General features: G+C 39.4%; 1 protein-coding gene across 6 annotated transcripts in view; it reads left to right on the forward strand.

Annotated features, from left to right (window-relative positions):
- Positions 1–20,971, forward strand: part of SH2D4A (SH2 domain containing 4A) — a 108,279-nt gene extending 87,308 nt beyond the window's left edge. For all 6 annotated transcript variants that reach the window (XM_027865330.1, XM_027865334.1, XM_027865335.1 and 3 more), the window contains 2 exons: positions 18,384–18,604; positions 20,003–20,971. In XM_027865330.1, coding sequence (XP_027721131.1) covers positions 18,384–18,604; positions 20,003–20,095 — 314 coding nt within the window. In that variant the 3' untranslated portion in view covers positions 20,096–20,971. The remainder of the gene's footprint in view (positions 1–18,383; positions 18,605–20,002) is intronic.
- The last annotated feature ends 61 nt before the right edge of the window (positions 20,972–21,032 follow it).

The raw sequence follows: 21,032 nt of genomic DNA on the forward strand, positions 1-21,032 counted from the left end.
AGCCTTTCATTAAGCGATTCAACTTTACCCTGTCTTCTGCCCTTGAGTCCCTTAGCCTCTCATCCCTTTCAAACCCCAGCTGTGGATTACTCCCACCATCTTTCTTCTTTGCTCCTACATATACCCTGATGAATCAGGAGGGTGGAGAGACCAAAAGTCACATTACTGTGCTGTGTCTGCTTCAAATGTATGTTATGTAATCTCACCAGAGCCCCAACTGCTTTACACCAGTCCTTTTATTCGTCCATGATTGAGTCTGTATCCCATCCTGCAGAGCGTCTGTTCCAAATCTTCTCTCCTCATATCACTCACAGTACCTCCTCACTCCCAACAGAGGATTTTTATCAAGTATTCTTAACTGAATAAAATAAGGTCATCACATCACAAGTTCCTTCTGTGCTACTCCCCAGTCCTAGATTTCAAATCATCACAACATCATCTTCCCATTCTCACCTCCTTTGCTCTAGTCTTAAAGGAAAAAGTGGACTACTTTGTCCTTGCAAACACCAACCTACCACCTTGTATCCTTAACCCCATCCTTTCCTGTCTCCTTTGGAAGGTTGCTCCTCTTCCTCTCTCTGTCTCTCCCTTTGTCTCCTTTTTTTTTTCTTTTTAACTCTTAAATCCTTTCTTTTAAAATATTTTTTCAATTAACAAGCATTTTTTCTTCCAGCTCCCCCCAATAAAAAAAAAAAGAAAAACCAAAACCCTTGTAACAAATATACAGTCAAGAAAAAAAAACTTCCTGCATTGGCCGTCTATGTCCAAAAATATCTCTTTCTGTACCCTGAGTCTCTCACCGCTCTCTCAGGATATAGATAACATTCTTCGTCATTAGTTTCCTGGAATTATGGTTGGTTGCTGCATTGATCAGAGTTGCTCCTTTAATGTTCAGTCTCTCCTAATACAATGACTTTCCCCCAACAACTTCCAAATAAATCCTGCCTCCCATCATTATAAAACCTTCACTTCAGCCTAATACATCTCCTCATGCTATTGTTCTATATTTCTTCCCTTCCACAACCAAATTTCTTTTAAAAAACTGTCTTCACTGCTTCCACTTTCTCACCTCATACTTTCTTCTCAACTTATAACTTATCACATTCTGATTTCCATCCTCATAACTCAACTCAAATTGCCTTCTCCAAGATTACCAAAGATTACTTTTTCTTAATGGCTTTTTCTTATTCCTTCTTGACCTCAAATCCATGATTTGATATTGTTGACAACCCCCTTCCTCTTGGTCATTCCTCTTCCTGGTACTTTTGTGGTAGGGGCCATCTCCCGTTGTCCTGCTCTATATCTTGCCACTGGACCCAGATGGCTCCAGAGGAGAGAGTGAGGCTGGTGACCTTGCTCATCCCTCTCTCACTTAAATCCCATTCATTTGCAAGTCATGGCATCATCTTCCTGATGTCATGAAGGACAAACAAAAATAACAACACTTTTTGTGGTACTGCTTTGTATAGCATGGTATAATGAATATGGCACTGGACTTGGAGTCAGGATGATCTGAGTTTAAATCCTGTATTAGACACTGTGAGACTGAGCAAGTCACTGGACCTCTCTATGCCTCCACTTCCTCATCTGCAAACAAAGGGGGTTGGATTCAATGGACTCTGAGTTGTCTTCTGTCTCCAAATATACCTGTATGATTTCTTTTTCTCAGTCTCTTTTGCTGGATCCTCATCTTTATTTTACTTCCATTGCCAGAGTACTGTACCCTAGGCTCTGTTGTAGGACCTCTTCTCTTTTTTTTTTCTTTTTTCTCTTCCAGTGGAGTCATCTATCACCACTATACAAATAATCTCCAAATCTAAGTATCTTTTCCCAGTCTCCTGAACTTTAGGTCTCCATAACTAACTGCATGTAGGATATCTCCATTGGCTGTCCCATAGGCATATCAAATTCAACCCAAGAAAGAACTCATTATTTTTTTCTCCCAAACCCCTTTCCTCTTCCTAACTTCTTATTTTTGTTGAGAACACCCCTATCATTCCAGTCACTAGTTTCCCAACATCAAAGTCATCCACACAACAATTCCAATCAAGAGAATAATGGGTTTGTCTAAGGAGACTGATATGGATGCTGTTATGTAGCTCACCAACCAAATGATATTTTTAAAAGAAATGTACAAAAAACAGAAAAGGGCTGCACAGAGGATGACTAGAAGCCCAGTCATGTAAAAATAGTGTCGGGAGGGCTAAAACTCTGAATGATCTGAGGCTGGTGAGGGAAGTTATGACCAACAGAGGTTTTCTGTTTGTTTATTTGTTTGCTTTTGGGGGAGGGGACTGAATTGGAAGAGATAGGACTTTTGCTTAGGGGTAAATGGGATGATGTTAAGTGACAACAAAGAGAAGGTAGAGAGCGGCCCTTATTTCCTATTTTGCTCTTATGTTCTCTGCCAAGAAAAAATGACCTTTACATTGGAAAACATAGAACAAAAATGTTTAACATAGAGTTGACACCCCAAGTAAATAAAGAGATAGTAAAAGAGCATGATTTTTCTCTTGTTGGATTCGAGTCACCTCTCCCAGATGGACTACAGCTTTGAGTACTGAGAGAACTGACGGGTGTAGTTACTTGTTGAAATACTATTCACAATACTTGAACAACTGTGGAAAATGGGAGACTGAAGAGGAGCCACAAGATTGGCGAAGAAAAAATGTTTTTTCCACTTAAAAAACCCTCCCTTCCCAATCTATATTTCTTCTTAGAGTCTTTTCACCTCATTTCATTATTGTATCTAGTTACTTATTTGTTTGACTATAATAATTTTCGATAATGTCAACTAGACTGAACTGGCCTCTAACCTGTGGGTGGCCAGAGCCAAACAGAGCACGCTAAAGACAGGGAGTCAGGAATCAAACAAGTGTAATTTCAAATGAGGGAAATGGCTTGCGAGCAAGGAGGCAAATTAGACATGTGTGCTAGGGCCGTTCCTTTAGTGGGGGGACCAACATTAGTGTGAGGAGAGCTCAATACTTATACCAATGGCTACGCAGTGAGCTGTAGCCCTCCAATGAAGGGTAACAGTAACAATGAGACAAGTTTGATTCACAGCAGGGCTTCATGACCAGGAATATAAATACAGCAGGTGCTTGTCCAAGCTCAGAGAACACCTGGTGCTGGTCAAAGCAATACAATAATTATATAACACAATTCTGGGATTTCACTGTGACTGAGATCATCCAGAGGGGGAGCACAGAGGATTGTTGACATGTCAAGTTCAAGGCACAGCTTGCTTGCTGGTTCTTAGCTCTGGAAAACAGGGTGTCTCCTAATATCTTGACAAGAGTTTATATAAGATAACAAGAAATGTGAATATGCTTATATGCTCTGACATTCATGTGTGTATCTGCTAATCAATGTCAGGCATCTTCATATCTAGTAGAGTGACTCTGCTGTTATAACAAAATCAGGTTATCTATTCAGACCATCTGAAGATGGGTCTGCCAGGAACATTTCTATATAGGATTAATTACATAGACTAACATGCTTTTAGATTCCATGGGTAAAGGTATCACCAAATAATAAATGATGAAGTTCAAAGAGAACCCACATATACTGGTCCATTTGTTCATTCATTCGAAGTGGATTTATCTTATGCTTCTGTGTAGTAAGCATGGCATGGAAGGGGGCAAGGGAAAAGATCAGGAGAAAGCCACAAGAAGTAGAAGATGCAATTGCTGCTGGTGAGGAGCTTCCATGTTATCTGGGAGACATACATATGTACATGTAAAAATCAAGGGCAGTTGATTACAGAGCAACCTAGAGCGAAGGGCATGAAAACTGTGTCCGTCACATAGTTGTATAATTACAATTAGCAAATGCATTCATTAAAGCCCTGTTTATACCTCTCTGGGGAGGCTAGTCCTTTGTTTTGAGAAGGATTGTTCTGCCTTTCTGAAAAACAAGAACATGTTTGATTTTCCATCAATATTTTATTAGCTTACATTTCCTAATAGGGACCTAGGCTTAGCCAACTTTTTTTTTTTTTGAACCAACAGATGAATCATTACTAAAATTAGGAAATGACTGTCTATTGAAGTATAAGCAGATTCTTCATTAATTGACTTTCTTATTGTTCTTCTCTGTTAAGAGTATAAATTAGCCTTTAAACAATCATCATCAGCATCATCAACTGTTATTACCACCATCATCATAACAGCTGACATTTATGTAGCATTTTCTGCTATATGTCATTAGCAAAGCATTTCACATAGATTATCTCATTTAATTGTCATAACATCCCTATGATTTAGGCACACAATGTATTTATTTCCCCCATCAGATCAGGAAACTGAGGCTCAGAGGGGCTCAGTAACTTGCCCAGGATCACACATCTACTTAGAGCAGGAACTAAAGTCTTAACTCTTCTGGCACTTTTTCCCTGTGTATGTTTTGTACTTCATTAGGACACTTCTAGAAATGTAATGGACAGTTTATTAACATGAATTTAAACCAATTACAAAATGATTCTATTGTCTTCTTTTCCCCAAGGACCTTTGTTACTGTCTTAGCAAGTAATTGAGCTTGTCCTTGTCCAAATGCATTAGCATCTGTATTTTATTTTCTTAGCTGCTTAGAACAGACTTTTTACATTTATGGAGAATCCAGCATATTCCATTCCTAAGCTGTATTGATTGCATCTAGCTTTGGCACGTGTCTTAAGCTGTTCGTTCTCCTTAGGGGTAAATCCTATTAGTTTCTGTGAAAGCAATTATTCTCTGAAACCTGAGTTCCCTAGAGGTTGTTTTCTGTGTAGATTCATATTTCCCTTCTCTCCTCCCACACTTGCTACTCTGGCAGTTCCCAGTCCTATGGTTATGGATATATGTGTGTGTGTGTGTATGTATATATGTATATATATACATACACACATATACATATATAAAACATATAACTACAGTAGCTAATCTTAAGGAAGACACATTGAGTAAATGCCTCCCTAATTTTCCCTAACCAATGAATTAACCCAAGTCAGAAGTAATAACTCTTGAACTTATACACACACAAATATAGGTATGTCTGTATATGTGTACATATATACAAACATATATATTATATACATACATATATGATACATGGTGTGTGTCATATATATTTTACACACATGTATAAAACAGTAACTGGTATTTTCTTTTTGCTTTTTGGTGAGGCAACCAGGGTTAAGTGACTTGCCCAGGGTCACACAGCTAGTAAGTGTCAAGTGTCTGAGGCCGAACAGTGGCTAGTCTTAAGGAAGACACTTTGAGTGCCACCTTAATTTTCCTTAACCTATGAATTAGTCCAAGTCAGAAGTAATAGCTCTCAAACTTTATACAGATAGATATACACACATATACATATTTATATACAAAAACACACAACACAATATGTATGGATATGCATACAAAGATATTATATGTGTACATATGTGCATGCATATGTGTGTATAGACACACACACACACACACACACACACACACACACACACACACACATATATATCAGCAATTAGTCTTAAGGAAGACATACTGAGTGCTTCCCCAATTTTCCTTAACCTATGATTTAGCCCAAGTCAGAGGTAAAAGCTCTCAAACATTTTTAACTCTGGACTGGAAACCTCTGGCATCTACAGTTTTCAAAATTCTGGGATGAATCCTTCATCCTTCAGGGAAGAAAGCAACATAGCCAATCTCAAAATCCTTCAAATCTCTCTTTTCATGAAAACAATAATAACAATGGCAGTAACAACAACCGCAATACATTTCTATAGATCTTAAAGCACATTTCCTCACAAAAACCTTGAGGGTGGATAATGCAAAATCACCTGGCATCTATTTTGTATAGATACCTATAGGTACATGTAACTCCTGCCCCCAAGATGGAATGTGAATTCCTCAAGGGTGTGGCTTATTTAACCTTTTTTCCCTTCTGTTCCTTCCTTCTACCAGCAGAGACAAATAATAAAATCTTGTTGTTCAACTGACTGATTCATTCGTTTTACAGGTGTTGAAGATGAAGTTAAGAAAGGTAATGTGAGTTGTCCTAGATCACATAGCAAGTAAATGCTGGTGTCAAAATTTGAACCCAGGTCTTCTGAATCTTGAGTCTAACATTTTTCCTACTATACCACTAATTATGTGATTTCATGTTTATTTTTCAAAACCTTTTCTGTCTGAATTTTCAGATGGTTACATAAATTCTGCCTCATTTACAATACATTCACTTAAATATACGATACCTACTTAATATCTTAGCCAATGAAGTATTAGAAGTGGAGTTGGGAAGATCTGAATTCAAATCCTTCTTTGGACACTTATTAGCTGTGTGACCACGGCCAAGTGACCACTTAACCTTTCTCAGCCTCATTTTCCACAGTTTGCCTGTGAAATGAGTCTATTAATATCTGTCTACCTCAAAGGTTGTTGTGATGCTCAAATAAGATAATGTATTTAATATATGTTGTGAACCTTAAAGTGATATACAAATGTCAGTTATTATTATGTTCAGAAAGCAGAATTACAGTAGCAGGTAGTGAAAGGCCTTGGTGGTTTCAGGGTGTGTGACAAGGAGAAGTCAGAAGTCGACTTGGTGGTAGTTAAGTCACTCTGCAGTGCCCTGTCAGATGCCAATGATCTGTTCAACATGAATACTGCACCTACTGTATCCTGCCCCACCTCCATTCTACCACCCCCTCCCAGGCCTTTGTCCTGGGCCCTCTTCTCTTCTTCCACCATACCACTTCTACCCAAAAGAGCACCAACAAATATGTTTCTCTTTTTCTCAAAGTTCCGCAGATGAAGAAAAAAAGGTCCTTTCAAAAATAACATTTGTATTTCCTTTTCAATCACTCATTTATTTAGCAAAAATCTATTGAGCTCCTTCTCTGTACAAGATAACTGTTTTAAGTGCTGGGGGTGGGGAGTAGGGAATCTCATGACCACTCATTGGTTTCATCTATACATGCAGCTGTAATCTCTCTCCTGTCCCAAAACTGCCTTTTTGGCATCTCATAGTATGTGACCCACAGACACAACAAACAGAACTCATCTTTTCCCCAAAACCTTATCTTCTTTCCAGCTCCTCTGTTACTGTCATGTTGCCCAAACAAGATTAAAATAATTGAGAAATATTTAATAAAAATAAAAATACAATAAAACATAGATAACATCAAACCATAACACAAAATCAATATCTGGCCCAAAGGGACCTTTATGTACAGATCAGTGGTTCCCATTTCTATTTGAGTTTGACACCTTGGTCAAGAACACCACCGTCATCCAGGCCTGGATGGTAACCTCTGTGTGATCCTCACCAACTCACGCTCAAACTACATATCCAAATTTTAGCCTTCCTACCTTCATAGCGTCTTCCATATATGTCCATCTATGTCTTCTCTACTCACACAACCATCACCCTTGGTGCAGATGCTCATTACCTTTGGCCTAGAATATTTTACAATAGTCTTTCCATTGATCTCTCTGCCTCAAGTCTCTCCCCACTCAACTCCATTTCCAGTCAGCTGCCAAAGTGATTTTCTGAAAGTTTAGATTTGACCATGTCATTCTCTCTCTCTCTCTCTCTCTCTCTCTCTCTCTCACCCACTTACACACACACACATGCACACACACACTCACTCACATACTCAATAAACTCCAGTAGTTCCCCATTAACTTCAGGATCAAATATGAAAATGCTTTGTTTGCAAACTCCATGCCTATCCCCCATCCTGGAATACATACACATGCCTATGTAAAAATATCCCATTTTCTGGGGTCTTTGCAAGTGCTTCACTTCACTTTATTTAGAAGCCAGTCAAATAGGCTCTGAGACAAACTTGGAAAGTCTTATGTGCTCAATGTCAAACTGAATCAAACTGACTCCAGCGTTGCCGCCTTCAATCCATCCTAGGCACTGCGGCCAGATTGGACTTTCTGGTTTCCAGATATGATTATGTTGCTCATCTCTCTGAGTACCTTCAATGGACCCTCACTCCCTGCTGAATAAATTCCAAAATCTTTAGTTTGGCACATGAAGCCTTCTGTAATCTGGCTCCATTCTACCTCTATTTGTTTCATCCTGTTTGCTTTTATCTATACCATATTCTAGCACAGCCAAATTACTCACCGTCACCTAGGACTACCCCAAGCTTTCAACCTCAATTAGTACCTTTGTCCACATTGCTCATTACATAGAATGACCTCACTTCCTTGCCAGTCTCCACCTGTTGACATCACCCATCCTTCAAAATCCAGATGCAGTCACTTCCTCAATGAAATGATTTCCCCAGGTGGAAGAAATTCCTCTCTTCTCTGATCTTACAGTCCTTTCTGATTTATGGTTTGTTTATCCGTGTACCTCCACCTTGTCTTCTCAAAAATAGTCATCATTTCATTTATCTTTACGTTTCTTCCAGTGGCTTCCAACAGTGCATTATACATAGGTGGGTGCTTACACATGTTTATTTAAATGAATAACAAAATGAAATCTAGCAGTCTTGTCATTCAACTTGCCTTCCTTCCTTTATAATTTTTTTTACTGATTTCTTGCTCTCCAAACCAGATGGTATTGAGTACTTCTCCTCTAGAAGGAATGAGAAGGGAAAGGGGAAAGAACAAAAGGGATAAGAACCTCTCTCCTCATGGGAAGAGAAACAAAAAGGAAGCCCTTAATTAGGCTCTTCTTGCTGTGGCTCAGAGATAGAGGGCAAGGGCTGTTTAGAATCCACTTCTACCCAAAAGAACACTAATGGATGTGTTTCTCTGTTTTTCTCAAAGCTTCCCAGATGAGGAAGGAACACTTCTTGGGAACATAATGTTCATATTTCATTTTCAAGCTAATTGTGTTCATTCACTCATTTATTCAGCAAAAAAAAAAAATTATTGAGCTTCTGTTCTGTACAAGACTCTTTTTAGTGCTGGGGAAGGGAATGTTGAAAACTCTGCTCAAAAATGAACCTTGCCTTCAGTGATTTTGTTCTGTGTGTACAGGACATGAACAGAAGCAGATTCTAATGAGTGGTCTGAGAAAGATTTGAAGAGAGGTATGGTTTGCTTCAGACTCAGTCATCTTCGTGAAGAAGTTGGCCTTGAACAGTGGGTAGAATTAATGCATAGGATGAGGAGGAGGGCACTGCAGGCAAGGTGAACACAGATGTGAGAAAACCTGGGTGGCGCTTGGAAAAGAGCAAGGAGTTAGTTTGGCCGGAACCTGGGATGTGTGAATACTGGGTGACAGGACTGTAAAGGCAGCTTGGAGGCTGACTGTGGAAGCCTTTGGATGCCAGTATAAGGGGTGTGAACTTTAGACAGTAGGGATCCACTGAAAGCTTTTAAATAGAAGACAAATCGGAGTAATAGTTTAGAAAGATTAATCTGGTAGTAGTGGATAAAATGGATTACAAGAGGACGATAATAATTATACTTAGCATTTATATAACATTTTAAGGTTTACACAGGACTTTACAAATGTTATTTCATCTTAGTCTCACAACAACCCTGGGAGGTAGGTGCTATAATCATCCCCATTTTGCAGATGAGAAAACTAAGCTAAACAGGTTAACTGACTTACTCAGGAGAGAAGAGAGGTTACTAAGAATAACCTAGCTTGTCATCAGTCTACAAAAACTAATGAACTGATGATACATTAAAATATGAAATCTTTGCCCAACAGCTGATAAGTTGATGGACTTCTGGAAGGAACTGAACCCCATTCATGTTGACGTTGTCACTGTAAATAAAACTAGAAGATATGAAGTATTATAACTAAATGGATCAAGAGCCCAAAAGATCAGAGAACTGAATAGAGGAGTTGGTAGAGTTTGAGAAAGGAGCATCATTTTGTGGGGTATTTGCTAATCTCCCCTCACCATGCTTGTGATGAATGGAAGCACTATCTGTTACAAAGGAAGAAGCCGAGAAATTCTATGAAAAATTTGACAAGATCTTCCAAATCAAATCAATATTTCCCAGTCACCAGTGACTTCATTGTAAAGGGGGACATTGGAAGATATGAAAAATATATTAGAAAATAGGGTTGTTGTTGTTTGTCCTTCATTCTTGAAGAGGACCATGACATCAGGAAGGTGATGCCATGACAGGATTTAGAAATAAGATTCCTATGTATTGTTAATTTCTTGATAAAAAGTCAGAAGTTACTGGACATGTTGAGCACCAAACAGTTACCTTCTTCCTCACCCTTCCCCTCCCCCCGCACGCACCTCTTCTCCCTCCGTCGCCCCCCCAAAAAATCCAAACAGATTCTGTCTGGCAGGAAACAGCTGCTAACTGATGTGAGAGTAATTTCAGAATCAGCTTTCTGTGTGCAGTTAAGGACATTAACTGCTAAGAGTAAAGTCAAAATCAATTCCAAACTAGGAAAAAAGGATAAAGATTAAAAGATGACTTTGATATTTTGATAGTTTCATAATCACATCAATGCCAATACTTTCTCAAATAATGCCTATGCAAAAATTAGTGTATATAATTAGACAATTCCAACTTGACCTTCCACGTGCTGAAATATAGCATTAGTGGGAGAGGGAAAAGGAAGAGGGGGAAGGAGAGGGAGGGAGGGAGACAGAGACAGAGAGAGACCACACACAGAGAGAAATATAGACAGACAGAGACAGAGACAGAGACAGAGAGAGAGAGAGAGAATTGGACTCCATACTTTTCAGAGAAAAGGATAATATATGCCTTGCCCTTAGGAATCACAGAATCACAGAAACTATTGGAAGGGAACTCAGCAGCCATCTAGCCTACATAAGAAGTGTTTCTCAGACTAGAGATCGTGACTCCCTAGAGGTATCTTTTGGGAAAGAACTTTGGACTTAGGGGTAGTTCATTAGCACAACGTCCTCCTATAACTGACTCTAGGGAATCCTTTCAGGAGCATCTTCCAGCTTTAAGAATCTATAAATCATGTAATCCACAGACAGCTCTTACTAATGGCACAAGGCTCAAAGCTATAGTAAGAGAACATTTCACCCAACCCACTCAATAACCCAGACTTACTTCTGTTATATCCTGATGCCTCCTAAGTGGCCATTACTGTCACTTAGCTTCCATATTAGAGCTCCCTTAGAGATTCTGAGCCCTTTCAAGGAAACCTTAGTTCTAGTTGTGCCATCTCACTGCCAAAGCAGTGTCTCTAAGGCTGTGTCTCCCCATACAGTGTCTGTGTTAGCTGCACTCCAGATCAGGTCTCATAAGCCTATAGCAGTCCAAACATAGTCTGAAGAGGTTCCAGGGATGCTTGGACTACACAAGAGTTTCAAGGGAAGAGAGGAACACAGATGTCTCTGATGACCTGCCACAGCTGCTCTTCACCACCATATGGAGATGCTGAGCATCCCCTGGTTTTTACCCAGCTGTTACATCAAAACAGCATTGCTAACTGCCCTGATTTCTTCCAAATTAACCTACTCTCCTGCAAGGCATTCCTCATCCCACATCAGCACCGTTATCTTCATCTCTGGTACTTTGTTTTCTCTCTCTCCTCTACCTAACTTCAACTTTAGTAGACTGACAAGAGGTAATGGAAAGAATACTGGGCTCAGAATCAAACAAGTCCTGAGTTCTAATCCCAGTTCTGATATTTACTTGTTAAGTAACTCTGATTAAGTCACTTGCTGCCTCAGTTTCATCATTTGTAAAATGGGATGATACTTGCATTACCTATCTCACTAAGTTGTTGTGAAGAAAGTACTTTGTGAACTTTAAACTGCTTCATAATAGTAACTTATTCTCTGAGTTTTCATGTCACTCACAAATAATGTCAAAAATGATGAAATATGAGAATAGTCAATGTAGGAAAGATCACTGAAAGATGAGTACTCTAATGCGTTATTGGTGGAACTGCTGATTGGTCTGTGGAAAAGCAATTTGGGATTACAAGAAGAAAGTGACTAAAATGTACGCATTTTTTTTTTACCATGAGATTCCACTGCTAGACATATACCCAAGGAGGTCAGTGACAAAATAAAGGTTCCATACACAGCAACATATTTAGAGTAGGTCATGTTGTAGTAGCAAAGACCTAACAACAAAGTAGATGCCTATTGACTGGGGAATGATTAAACGAGTTGTTCATGAATGTAATAGAACTTTACTGTGCTGTAATAAATAATGGACAGGATGAAAACAAAGGAGCTTAGTAAGTCTTATATGAACTGATATAAAGTAAGCAGAGCCAGGGAACAATGTACTGTATACATTGCCACAAAGTAAAGAGAAGGAACGACACAGCAATCACACCTGAAAGCTATGAAATTATAATGACCAAGCACAGTTTTGCTGATCTCTTGTGACCTCATCCCCTTTTAAAAATTCATTATTATAAGGGATGATTCTCTGGGAGAAGCTGGGAAAAAGATACATTGAAAAATGTAGAGGTCAGGAAGACAAAAGATTTCAATAAAATTTATTTTAAAAAATAATGAGCAATTGTTAAAGATAGGCTACAGTCCTTAAAGATCTAATCATTTTTAAACAGGAAAAATGAAGGAAATACCTTTTCTTTCTCCCTTTCCTCCTCCCTTGTAAAACTTATAGTGTTTTTGAAGGATATAGGTATGGAGTTGAAGAGTAGAATATTATTATTGCCTGCTATTATTTGGAGTGCAAAGATTTGATAACTACCATAGTGGGGCAGGGTTGCAAAGTCTGCACATGCAGAGTCTGGTAGTGATGAATATTACAAAGAATTTCCCAAACTCGGCAAATGAGTAATTTCTAGCCTAGATTTTTAACTTAGTTTTTAGAAGCCCTATTTACATGCAGATCTAATTCAAGTTTTTATAGTATGCATATTTATGAAAAGCTGTGTATACAGTTTGTTATAAATCAAATTATACTTTAAATACACTAGAACTTACCTCTATAAAAGTCTCCACATGTGCACAGACACACATACATATCTCTTAAATTTAAATACAATTAAAATTTTTTAAAAACTAATTTCCTTTTAAACTCTTCTCCCCTCTTCCCTCTGTCTTCCCCATGCCCCCTACTCCCAAATAAAATATCCCTAAACTGTTCCTACCCTTTGACTCAGTGATACTATGACTAGGTCTATACCCCAAAGCAATCAAAGAAAAAGGAAAAAGACCCATATATACAAACATTTCTGTAGCAGTCCCAATATAACTTTTTAAATGTGTCTGTGTGCATATGTGCTTGCGTGCATGCATGCAGTTTTAGATGTCAGGTTTGCTCAAAATGGGATATACTTGTAGACATCAAATTATCCAAACCCTCACAGTTTTGAATTCTGAACCTGTCTTTGGAATCACTGCCCACATTGTCAAACCGTTATTGGCGATTCACCATAAAAATGATTTCATTGTGATCCATATATGGAAAGGGACTTTACAGTGCCAGCCGGCAGATATGCTGTGTAGGTGGTCATCCTGCATTATACTCTAATCATATCTACACAGGGCTTCTTAAACTTTTCCCACTCCCTACCCACAGTTTAATGCATTGTAAATAACTACATGACCTGCTTCTGAGGAGACTTTGACCTTCCACTTGGGTTTGGCTATTATTTTCCATTATGATTTTCTTCTTGGGATCAAAAAGAATAATTGTCAAATGAGACCATCTGCTTTATCCTTAGAAATAATGAGTAATTTCAGGTTTTATATGCAGGAATCCTCATCAGGTTTTTGCTTTTTATCCACCTACAGTCTGTATGCTATGTTGTGTTTGAAAGAGCCCAGGCTTTGGTGTCAGAAGATCTGGGTTTGAGTTCCTGGCTACAGGCAAATCACTTAATCTCTATAGGCCTCAGTTTTCTCACCTATAAAAGGGGATAATAATACTTATCCTCCTTACCAAACAGAATAGTTGTAAGGAAAATGGTTTGTGAAATGTTAAATGTTCTAGAAATGTGAGGTGTTCTTGTTTTTTTTAATTGCTATTATTAATAATAAGTGACTTTTCACTATAGGCTGTAGGCAGCCTATATACTTCCATGCATAGATACTAACTTCCTAAAGTTTCACAAGGCTTAATCTCTTGCCCTTTTTAGATTTTGAGCTCTTGAATGAAATCTCTGTTTCCTGTTTCTAGCCCTTCTTACCCTTTGCAATGTCTTAGTGGGATCAAGTATGTTGAATACTTTATAATCCACAAAAAAAAAAAAGGTTAATACAAGAAATTTACATCCAGTTTCAGAGAAAAGGAGAAGAGAGATAAGATTATTAGGGGTATCATATACCTAAACCTATAAGGCATAATTTCTAATGTCTCCTATCTAGAGAAGAGGAGGAAAGCAGGGTAGAGGCAGTTCATCCTGGGTCTGTGACTAGTACAGCAGGACAGCCCTGTCACCATTTGCCAAATCAATCCAGTAAACAAATTTCACGGGTTCAACATGGCAAGACATTCCTGGTTCAAATCTCAGTCCCTGACACTTGCTGCCTGTGTGACCTAGGGCAAGTCGCTTGACCTCTCCCTGCCTCAGTTTCCTCAACTGTAAAATGGGGAATAATAATAATAATAATAATAACAGTTACCCTATAAACTATAAATGCAAAATGGGGATAATTATAATAACCCTACCTACTGGGGTTGTTGTGAAGATAAAATAAGATTATATTTGTAAAGTGTTTAGTACAGTCCTTGGTGCATAGTGGGTGCTTTTAAAAGGCTTGTTTCCTTTCTTCTTTCTAGTAAAAAAACATCATTATTTAGTGGGGTTTGGGGTTGGGGAGGGGCGTGGAGAATGCAGCAGGATAAGAGTTAAAAACTGGGGGCAGCTAGGTGGTGCAGAGGATAGAGCACAGGACCTGGAGTCAGGAGGACCTGAGTTCAAATCCGGCCTCAGACACATAACACTTACTAGCTGTGTAACCCCAGGCAAATCACTTAACCCCGATTGCCAAAGCAAAAAAAAAGAAAAAGTTAAAAACTGCAGTGGCATTTGAGTGTGGCTTTTAAGGATGGGGAGGAATTCAGTAAGGGGCAAGATACAGTGATTTAAGTGTAGGGAACAGAGTGATCAAAAGTAATGAGGCAGAAAAGCCTAGGTTATATGGAGGATGTTCCAAGGTGTCTGGTCTGGCTTCACACTGAATTCACTGGAGGTTTGTATTTTGAGATAAGGCTAGACCTCAAGGCCCTGAATGCAGAGCCAAGGAGTTTGGACTTCATCCAGCAGCAAAGTATCTATTTCTTTAAGCAAAGTATGTGCAGTTATTCCTTCCACATCACGGGGGTTGGGGTACAGCACTCTTGCGATCTGGAAAAACCACATAAAATTTTTTGGCTCTCTCTTCATACGAGAGAAAAAGTCTTGACTTTTTTCTTTTTCTTTTATGGGGTGTTTTACAGTACCTTATAGTAAAATATGGGTTAAGTATTTGGTCATAAGGTCTGTGTCATCTTGTGGCCTTCACAGGTCATCTGTGGCTTCTGCAAATCTCCCCCAAAATTCCTATTTAATTTCTTATGCAGACCTGAGATATAGTGAAACCATGATGGGAAAAGTCGTCATGTGGAAGGGATAGTTGTCCTAGGCTTAAAGCACTAGACCTGTGCAGGGGATGCGCTCCTGCCCCTCCCCTTCTGCACCCTCCTCCTCCGGGAAGATCATTCTGTCCCATGGGTTAGTTCCACCTGTAACCTTTCTTTTATGGAAGTGCCCATGCCAGCCATGTTTCCTCCTTTACTCCTCCCTTCCACCTCTTTTCATCCCTTTCCTGTGTTGTCTTTCTCCTCCAAAATGTAAGCTCCTTAAAGACAAGGACTTCTCCCTCTTCTGTTTGTATCCCTAGTTCTTAACACGCTGTCTGGCATGCAGTCGGTACTTAATAAATGCTTATTGACTACAATGGAAGCACTAAGAAGAGGAAGGGAAGAGGCAACACCTAACACTTTTTGCCACTCCATGGATTTTTCTTGGCTATAAGAGGAAATAATTGCTCATGATTCTTCATCCGCATCCTAAACATTCCTCTTTTCCAGGAAGGAAGGATAAGCATTTATTAAGTTCCTACTATGGGCCAAGCACCATGCTTTACAAATATCATCTTATTTGATCCTCACAACAACCCTGCAACATAGGTGCCATTATAATCCCAATTTTACTTTAGAGGAAACTGAGGCAAACAGAGGTGAAGTGACGTATCCAGGGTCATATACCCAGGAAGGGACTGAGGTCAGACTTGAACTCAGTTCTTCCTGACTCCAGGCCTAGCACTCTGTCCACTTTGCCACCTAGCTGCCTAAGGTTGGGAATATGATACTCCAAGTATAGTACTGGATTTGGAGTTGAAGGGCTTGGGTTCATACTCCAGCTCTGCTACTCTGTGATATTGGGCAGATTCCTTAATCTCTCTGCACCTCAGTTCTTCACCGGCAAAATGAGGGGCATGGAGTAGAAGGCCCCCGAGGCCCCTTCTTGCTTTATTGCCGTGATCCTCTGACTAAGGTATCCCTCTAAGGTGGATATAAAAAGATATCGTCCGCCATTGCTCTCCCACATGTCTCTACTTCTCCTGTCCCCAGCAGTGGCCTTATTTATTCACTGGCAATATGTGGTCCTCACAGAAGACAGGGGAATTGACCCATAACCTGTTATTCATCCCTGTTATTCCTGGGGGAAAAAAAGGAAAGTAAATTTTATCTTGGGTACAGTACAGTATCTGTGACTAATGAAATGACTGAATTGGGCTCCATTTGATTTCCAAATGCCCCAACTGCATGAAAGATAAATATGTTCAATTTGGTGGTGGGAGTCAGGGAGTGGAAGCAGGTCCTTTTTCCTCTTGCAATTAAGGGCCTTTTGGCAAGAAAAGAAATGGAGTTTCCTTTTTTGTTTCACATCTAACAGCCTTTCTCTACATGGACTGCTTGATCAGTCAAGTATAATTCCCGATTAAGAGTGGAGGCCAATTTTACCAGGGGTGGTGATTACTTTGAAAAATATTAACAGTGGCCTAGGAAAACAGTGGAGAATGTCAACGGGGTGCTATGTGTGGTAGGTATAGGACGAAGGCAGAGTTTCTTTGTGCTGGAAATGGAAATGTGCACTCTCCAAACACTCCAAACAAATTGGAACCTTGAATAATTCAGTGCCTTAGGCCCTCTTGTCCTTGGGCTTCCACTGCAGTGTCTGTGGATGGATTAAATCTATAGAATGATGATAAGAATTAGAAGGGAAAATGGGAAGCAGCCAGAATGAAACCTTGTTCACTAGGGAGAAGGCTGATCAGAAGTAGTCAGATGTCTGAATTACAAAAAAGAGAAAATCAACAGTTTTATGACTTTCAAGGGTAATGAGGTATTGGGAGGTAAAATTGGGATTATAATGGCACATATGTCCCAGGGTCATTGTGAGGATCCAATAAGATGGTGTTTGTAAAGCATGGTACTTGGCCCATAGTAGTAGAAAATGCAGTGGGACTGCTAGGCGACCTTGGTTCTAGGTTTGGCCTTGTGAGCAGGTCAAATTCTTGCCATAGTCACTAAATAACTCTAGGTCTCAATTTCCTCATTTCTAAAATGAGGGGGTTGCCGTATTCTTGTTTTAACAAACTGATGGACAAGGATGATGATTTGCAATTACTGTATTCAAACAGGCAATCAACAAGCCCTTTTAAAATTCTATTTTATTTTATTTTCAATTATTTATATTATTTCCAAAATCTCCCCATTTTCCTCCACACATTAAGAAGGCAAGAAAAACAAAGCCCTTTTATATATATGTATATAATATATATATATATACACACAAATATATGTGTCTGTCTGTCTCTCTGTCTTCTATCTATGTGTGTGTGTGTATAGTCAAGCAAAACAAACTCCTGCATCAGCCAAATATAAATCATAGCTTATCCTCTTGTATAGGTTGACCATTTCACATTTCTTCTTTATATGGTATATTTGCTTAGAAACTCCTTCTCATTTAAAAAAATGCAAGCGAGAAACACGGCTTAGAAAATAACATGCTGAATTTGTATCCTTGGAGGAGCAAGCAGTCTTTCTGTGGAGTAGATTCATAACGTATGTGAGCCATCTCCTTTCTCTCTTTGTATATGAACATGCTCACCTTATTTGGTGTTTGGGAAATTTTTTTTAAGGAAATGAAATTTTTAAAAAGGAAAGCTCATAGATAGGAAAAGAAATTTTTGTCCCTGCCCAATTATCACAAATATATAATACTAATGAGATAATTATTTTTTAAACTGCATTTCAAGGTAGGATTAATAAAAGGAGGGAGGGGGATTAAAGTGGCCTTGTTTTTTGTCCTAAATTCACCTGACCTGTTCACAAGGGTGGGGAAGAATATTGGTGTGTTTTTTTTGTTTTTGTTTTTTTGTTTTGTTTTTTTTTTGCCTAGTCTGAGGTATCTGTTTTATTTTGTTTTTTCTTCTTTTTCTACAGGAATTCTTACTCTAAAGAGAGCAAATGAACTCTTGAGTACAGAAGTCCCTGGAAGTTTTCTGATCCGAGTCAGTGAAAAGATAAAAGGCTATGCTCTGTCTTACCTCTCAAAGGATGGCACTAAACATTTCCTAATCGATGCCTCCACTGACTCCTACAGCTTCCTGGGGGTGGACCAACTCCAGCATTCCACTCTGGCAGATTTGGTCGCATATCACAGGGTAAATCTTTATATATATATACATATTTTAAATATATATATGCTTCCTTTCAAAATAATTGTTCAAGGCAATTCGGTGGACATTTATTAAACACCTGTGTGCAAGGTGATATGTTAGGTAATAGAAATATAAAGATAAGGTTGAAACTGTCCCTGCTCACAAGAATACAGATAGGATGCCACATGAACAGAGATAAGCAGATATCAAATATGTGCAGAGTAAGTAATTTCCCCTGGCAGAGAGCTCTAATAGCTGAAATTCACAGCAAAGACTTCATGGAGGAGGAGGCATCTGACTTTTGCTTTGAAGGATGCTGGGTGGTGGGGGGCAGTTTAGAGGGGCAGCTAGATGGTGTAGTAGGTAGAGTACCAGGCCTGAAGTAAGTAAGACTCATCTTCTTAAGTCTAAATCTGGCTTCAGACACTTACTAGCTGTCTGACCCTGGGTAGGTCAATTAACTCAGTTTACCTCAGTTTCCTCATCTGTAAAATGAGCATACCATCTTTGCCAAGAAAACCCTAAATGAGGTCACGAAGAATGCGACACAACTGATATGACTAAACAACAACAACAAAGAGGTTCTAGAAGCGGAAATGAGGAAGAACCCCCCCCCCCCAGAAATGGGGAACAGCAAAGGCCAGAGACATATGGGCAGGAGATGGAATGTCATACAAGACGAACAACTGAGAGGCCAGTTTGATTAGAATGGAGAGTGTGTGAAAGACACTTGATATGAAATGACTGGAAAGGTAGGTGGGAGCCAGATGCCAAGCAGTGCAATATGTACTTTCTCTTAGAAGCAATAAGAAGAGTTTTGGGAAGAGGAATGACGTGGTCAGAATCATATTTTGAGTATTCTGCATTTGGCGAGTGTGAATGAAAGAATGTTCTTCCTTTATCCTGTCCTTTTTTCCTTCTTTCCCAGAATACCCTGCTGGGGGCAAAGGGCAGAGGAAACATAAAAGGAGTGGTCTTGTACCAAATAGGAATAGAGTAGTGACCAACCACTGAGGACAGAGTCTTTAAAAAGAGAGTGCTGAGTGCGAAAGCTGAGGGATTTTCACTTCGAGGGACTATCTGTCTATCTGTCTATCTATCTATCTATCTCATACATACATACATACACACACACACATGTATGTGTATATATAAACTGTGTTATATATGTATGAGAATTGTGGGAGGGACAAATGGAAACTGAAATCCTTCTGGGGACATCACCTTATGCATGTACCATGAATGCCCTGCTCACACAATGTAATCACTCAGATGGTTGGTTTTCAGTCCAGGGTGCAAGGATGTACACATGCATGCACACACACACACACACACACATACACACATGTGCACACCCCCCCAACACACACACATAGCTGAATATTGTGCTTCTGTTTACAGGAAGAGCCCATCACCTCCTTGGGGAAAGAGCTGCTGCTCTACCCCTGTGGTCAGCAGCAGCACCCACCAGATTACCTGGATCTCTTTGAGTGACACCATCAATAAGTTTTTGTTCTGCAACCTGTAGCTGAGCCTTTCTCAGGAGGAATGCTGCTAAAACTCAGAACATGGTATTTCTTCACTGCAGAAATGACCCCGATGTGGCTAGAAGAATCTCTACTCAGCTCAAACTCTGAAGACTGATGTCAATGGGGACGTCCTTTTCTGTTATTTATGTTCTCAGTTATGTTCTCAAAGGGAAGCCAGATGATTTCCCAAGTTCAGTAAAGCAGCTGCACGTTGAGAGAGCAGCTTTACTGGACCACATGAAGGAAAACATAAAGGACTTAAAGCCTTGGGGGAAATAAGATGTCTTTCTAAAACCAAAATGATTACATGATACAACTCTTCTTTGCATGAGCTCTGAAGGCTTCAGGGTTCTACACTGTTGCCTACTAGAATTCAAATTGCTTTAAAAAATAATTTAAAAAAGGCAGGCAGTGTAGTACTGTGGATGGCAGGCTGGGCTTGTACTCGGAAAGGGCTGGGTTTAAATCCTGCCTTTGACACATACGAGCTCAGTGGCCATGGACCAGTGAGCCACTTCTCAGGGTCCGGGCAACTGTAAGACCACATGAGTTGTCCCTCCGTATCCCTGGAGAGAGTTTTCATACCAGAAGTTTCCTAGCTAATTGAAATCACAGGTCCTGACCAAAAAAAGGGGAGGGAGGGAGGGGAAGGAGAGTTGAGGTGAAAACTCACTTCAGTTATTATGCTCTTTGGAAACATGTAGGAAAGAGGAATAGAAATACTTCAGAAGTCTAAAGACAGAAATTTAAACAATGTTGGAACGATTCACCTCATTTGTAAATTTGCATGAATTCCAGGCAAATCACTTAAAGTCTCTGAGCCTCAGCTTTCCCTTCTTCAAAATGGAAATAAAAACAAACACCTGCCCTGTCTACCTCACAGGGTTTCTGTAAGGATCAAA

This window comes from Vombatus ursinus, unplaced genomic scaffold (assembly GCF_900497805.2).
Source record: "Vombatus ursinus unplaced genomic scaffold, bare-nosed wombat genome assembly UNPS02014778.1, whole genome shotgun sequence".
NCBI classification, from domain to species: Eukaryota; Metazoa; Chordata; class Mammalia; order Diprotodontia; family Vombatidae; genus Vombatus; species Vombatus ursinus.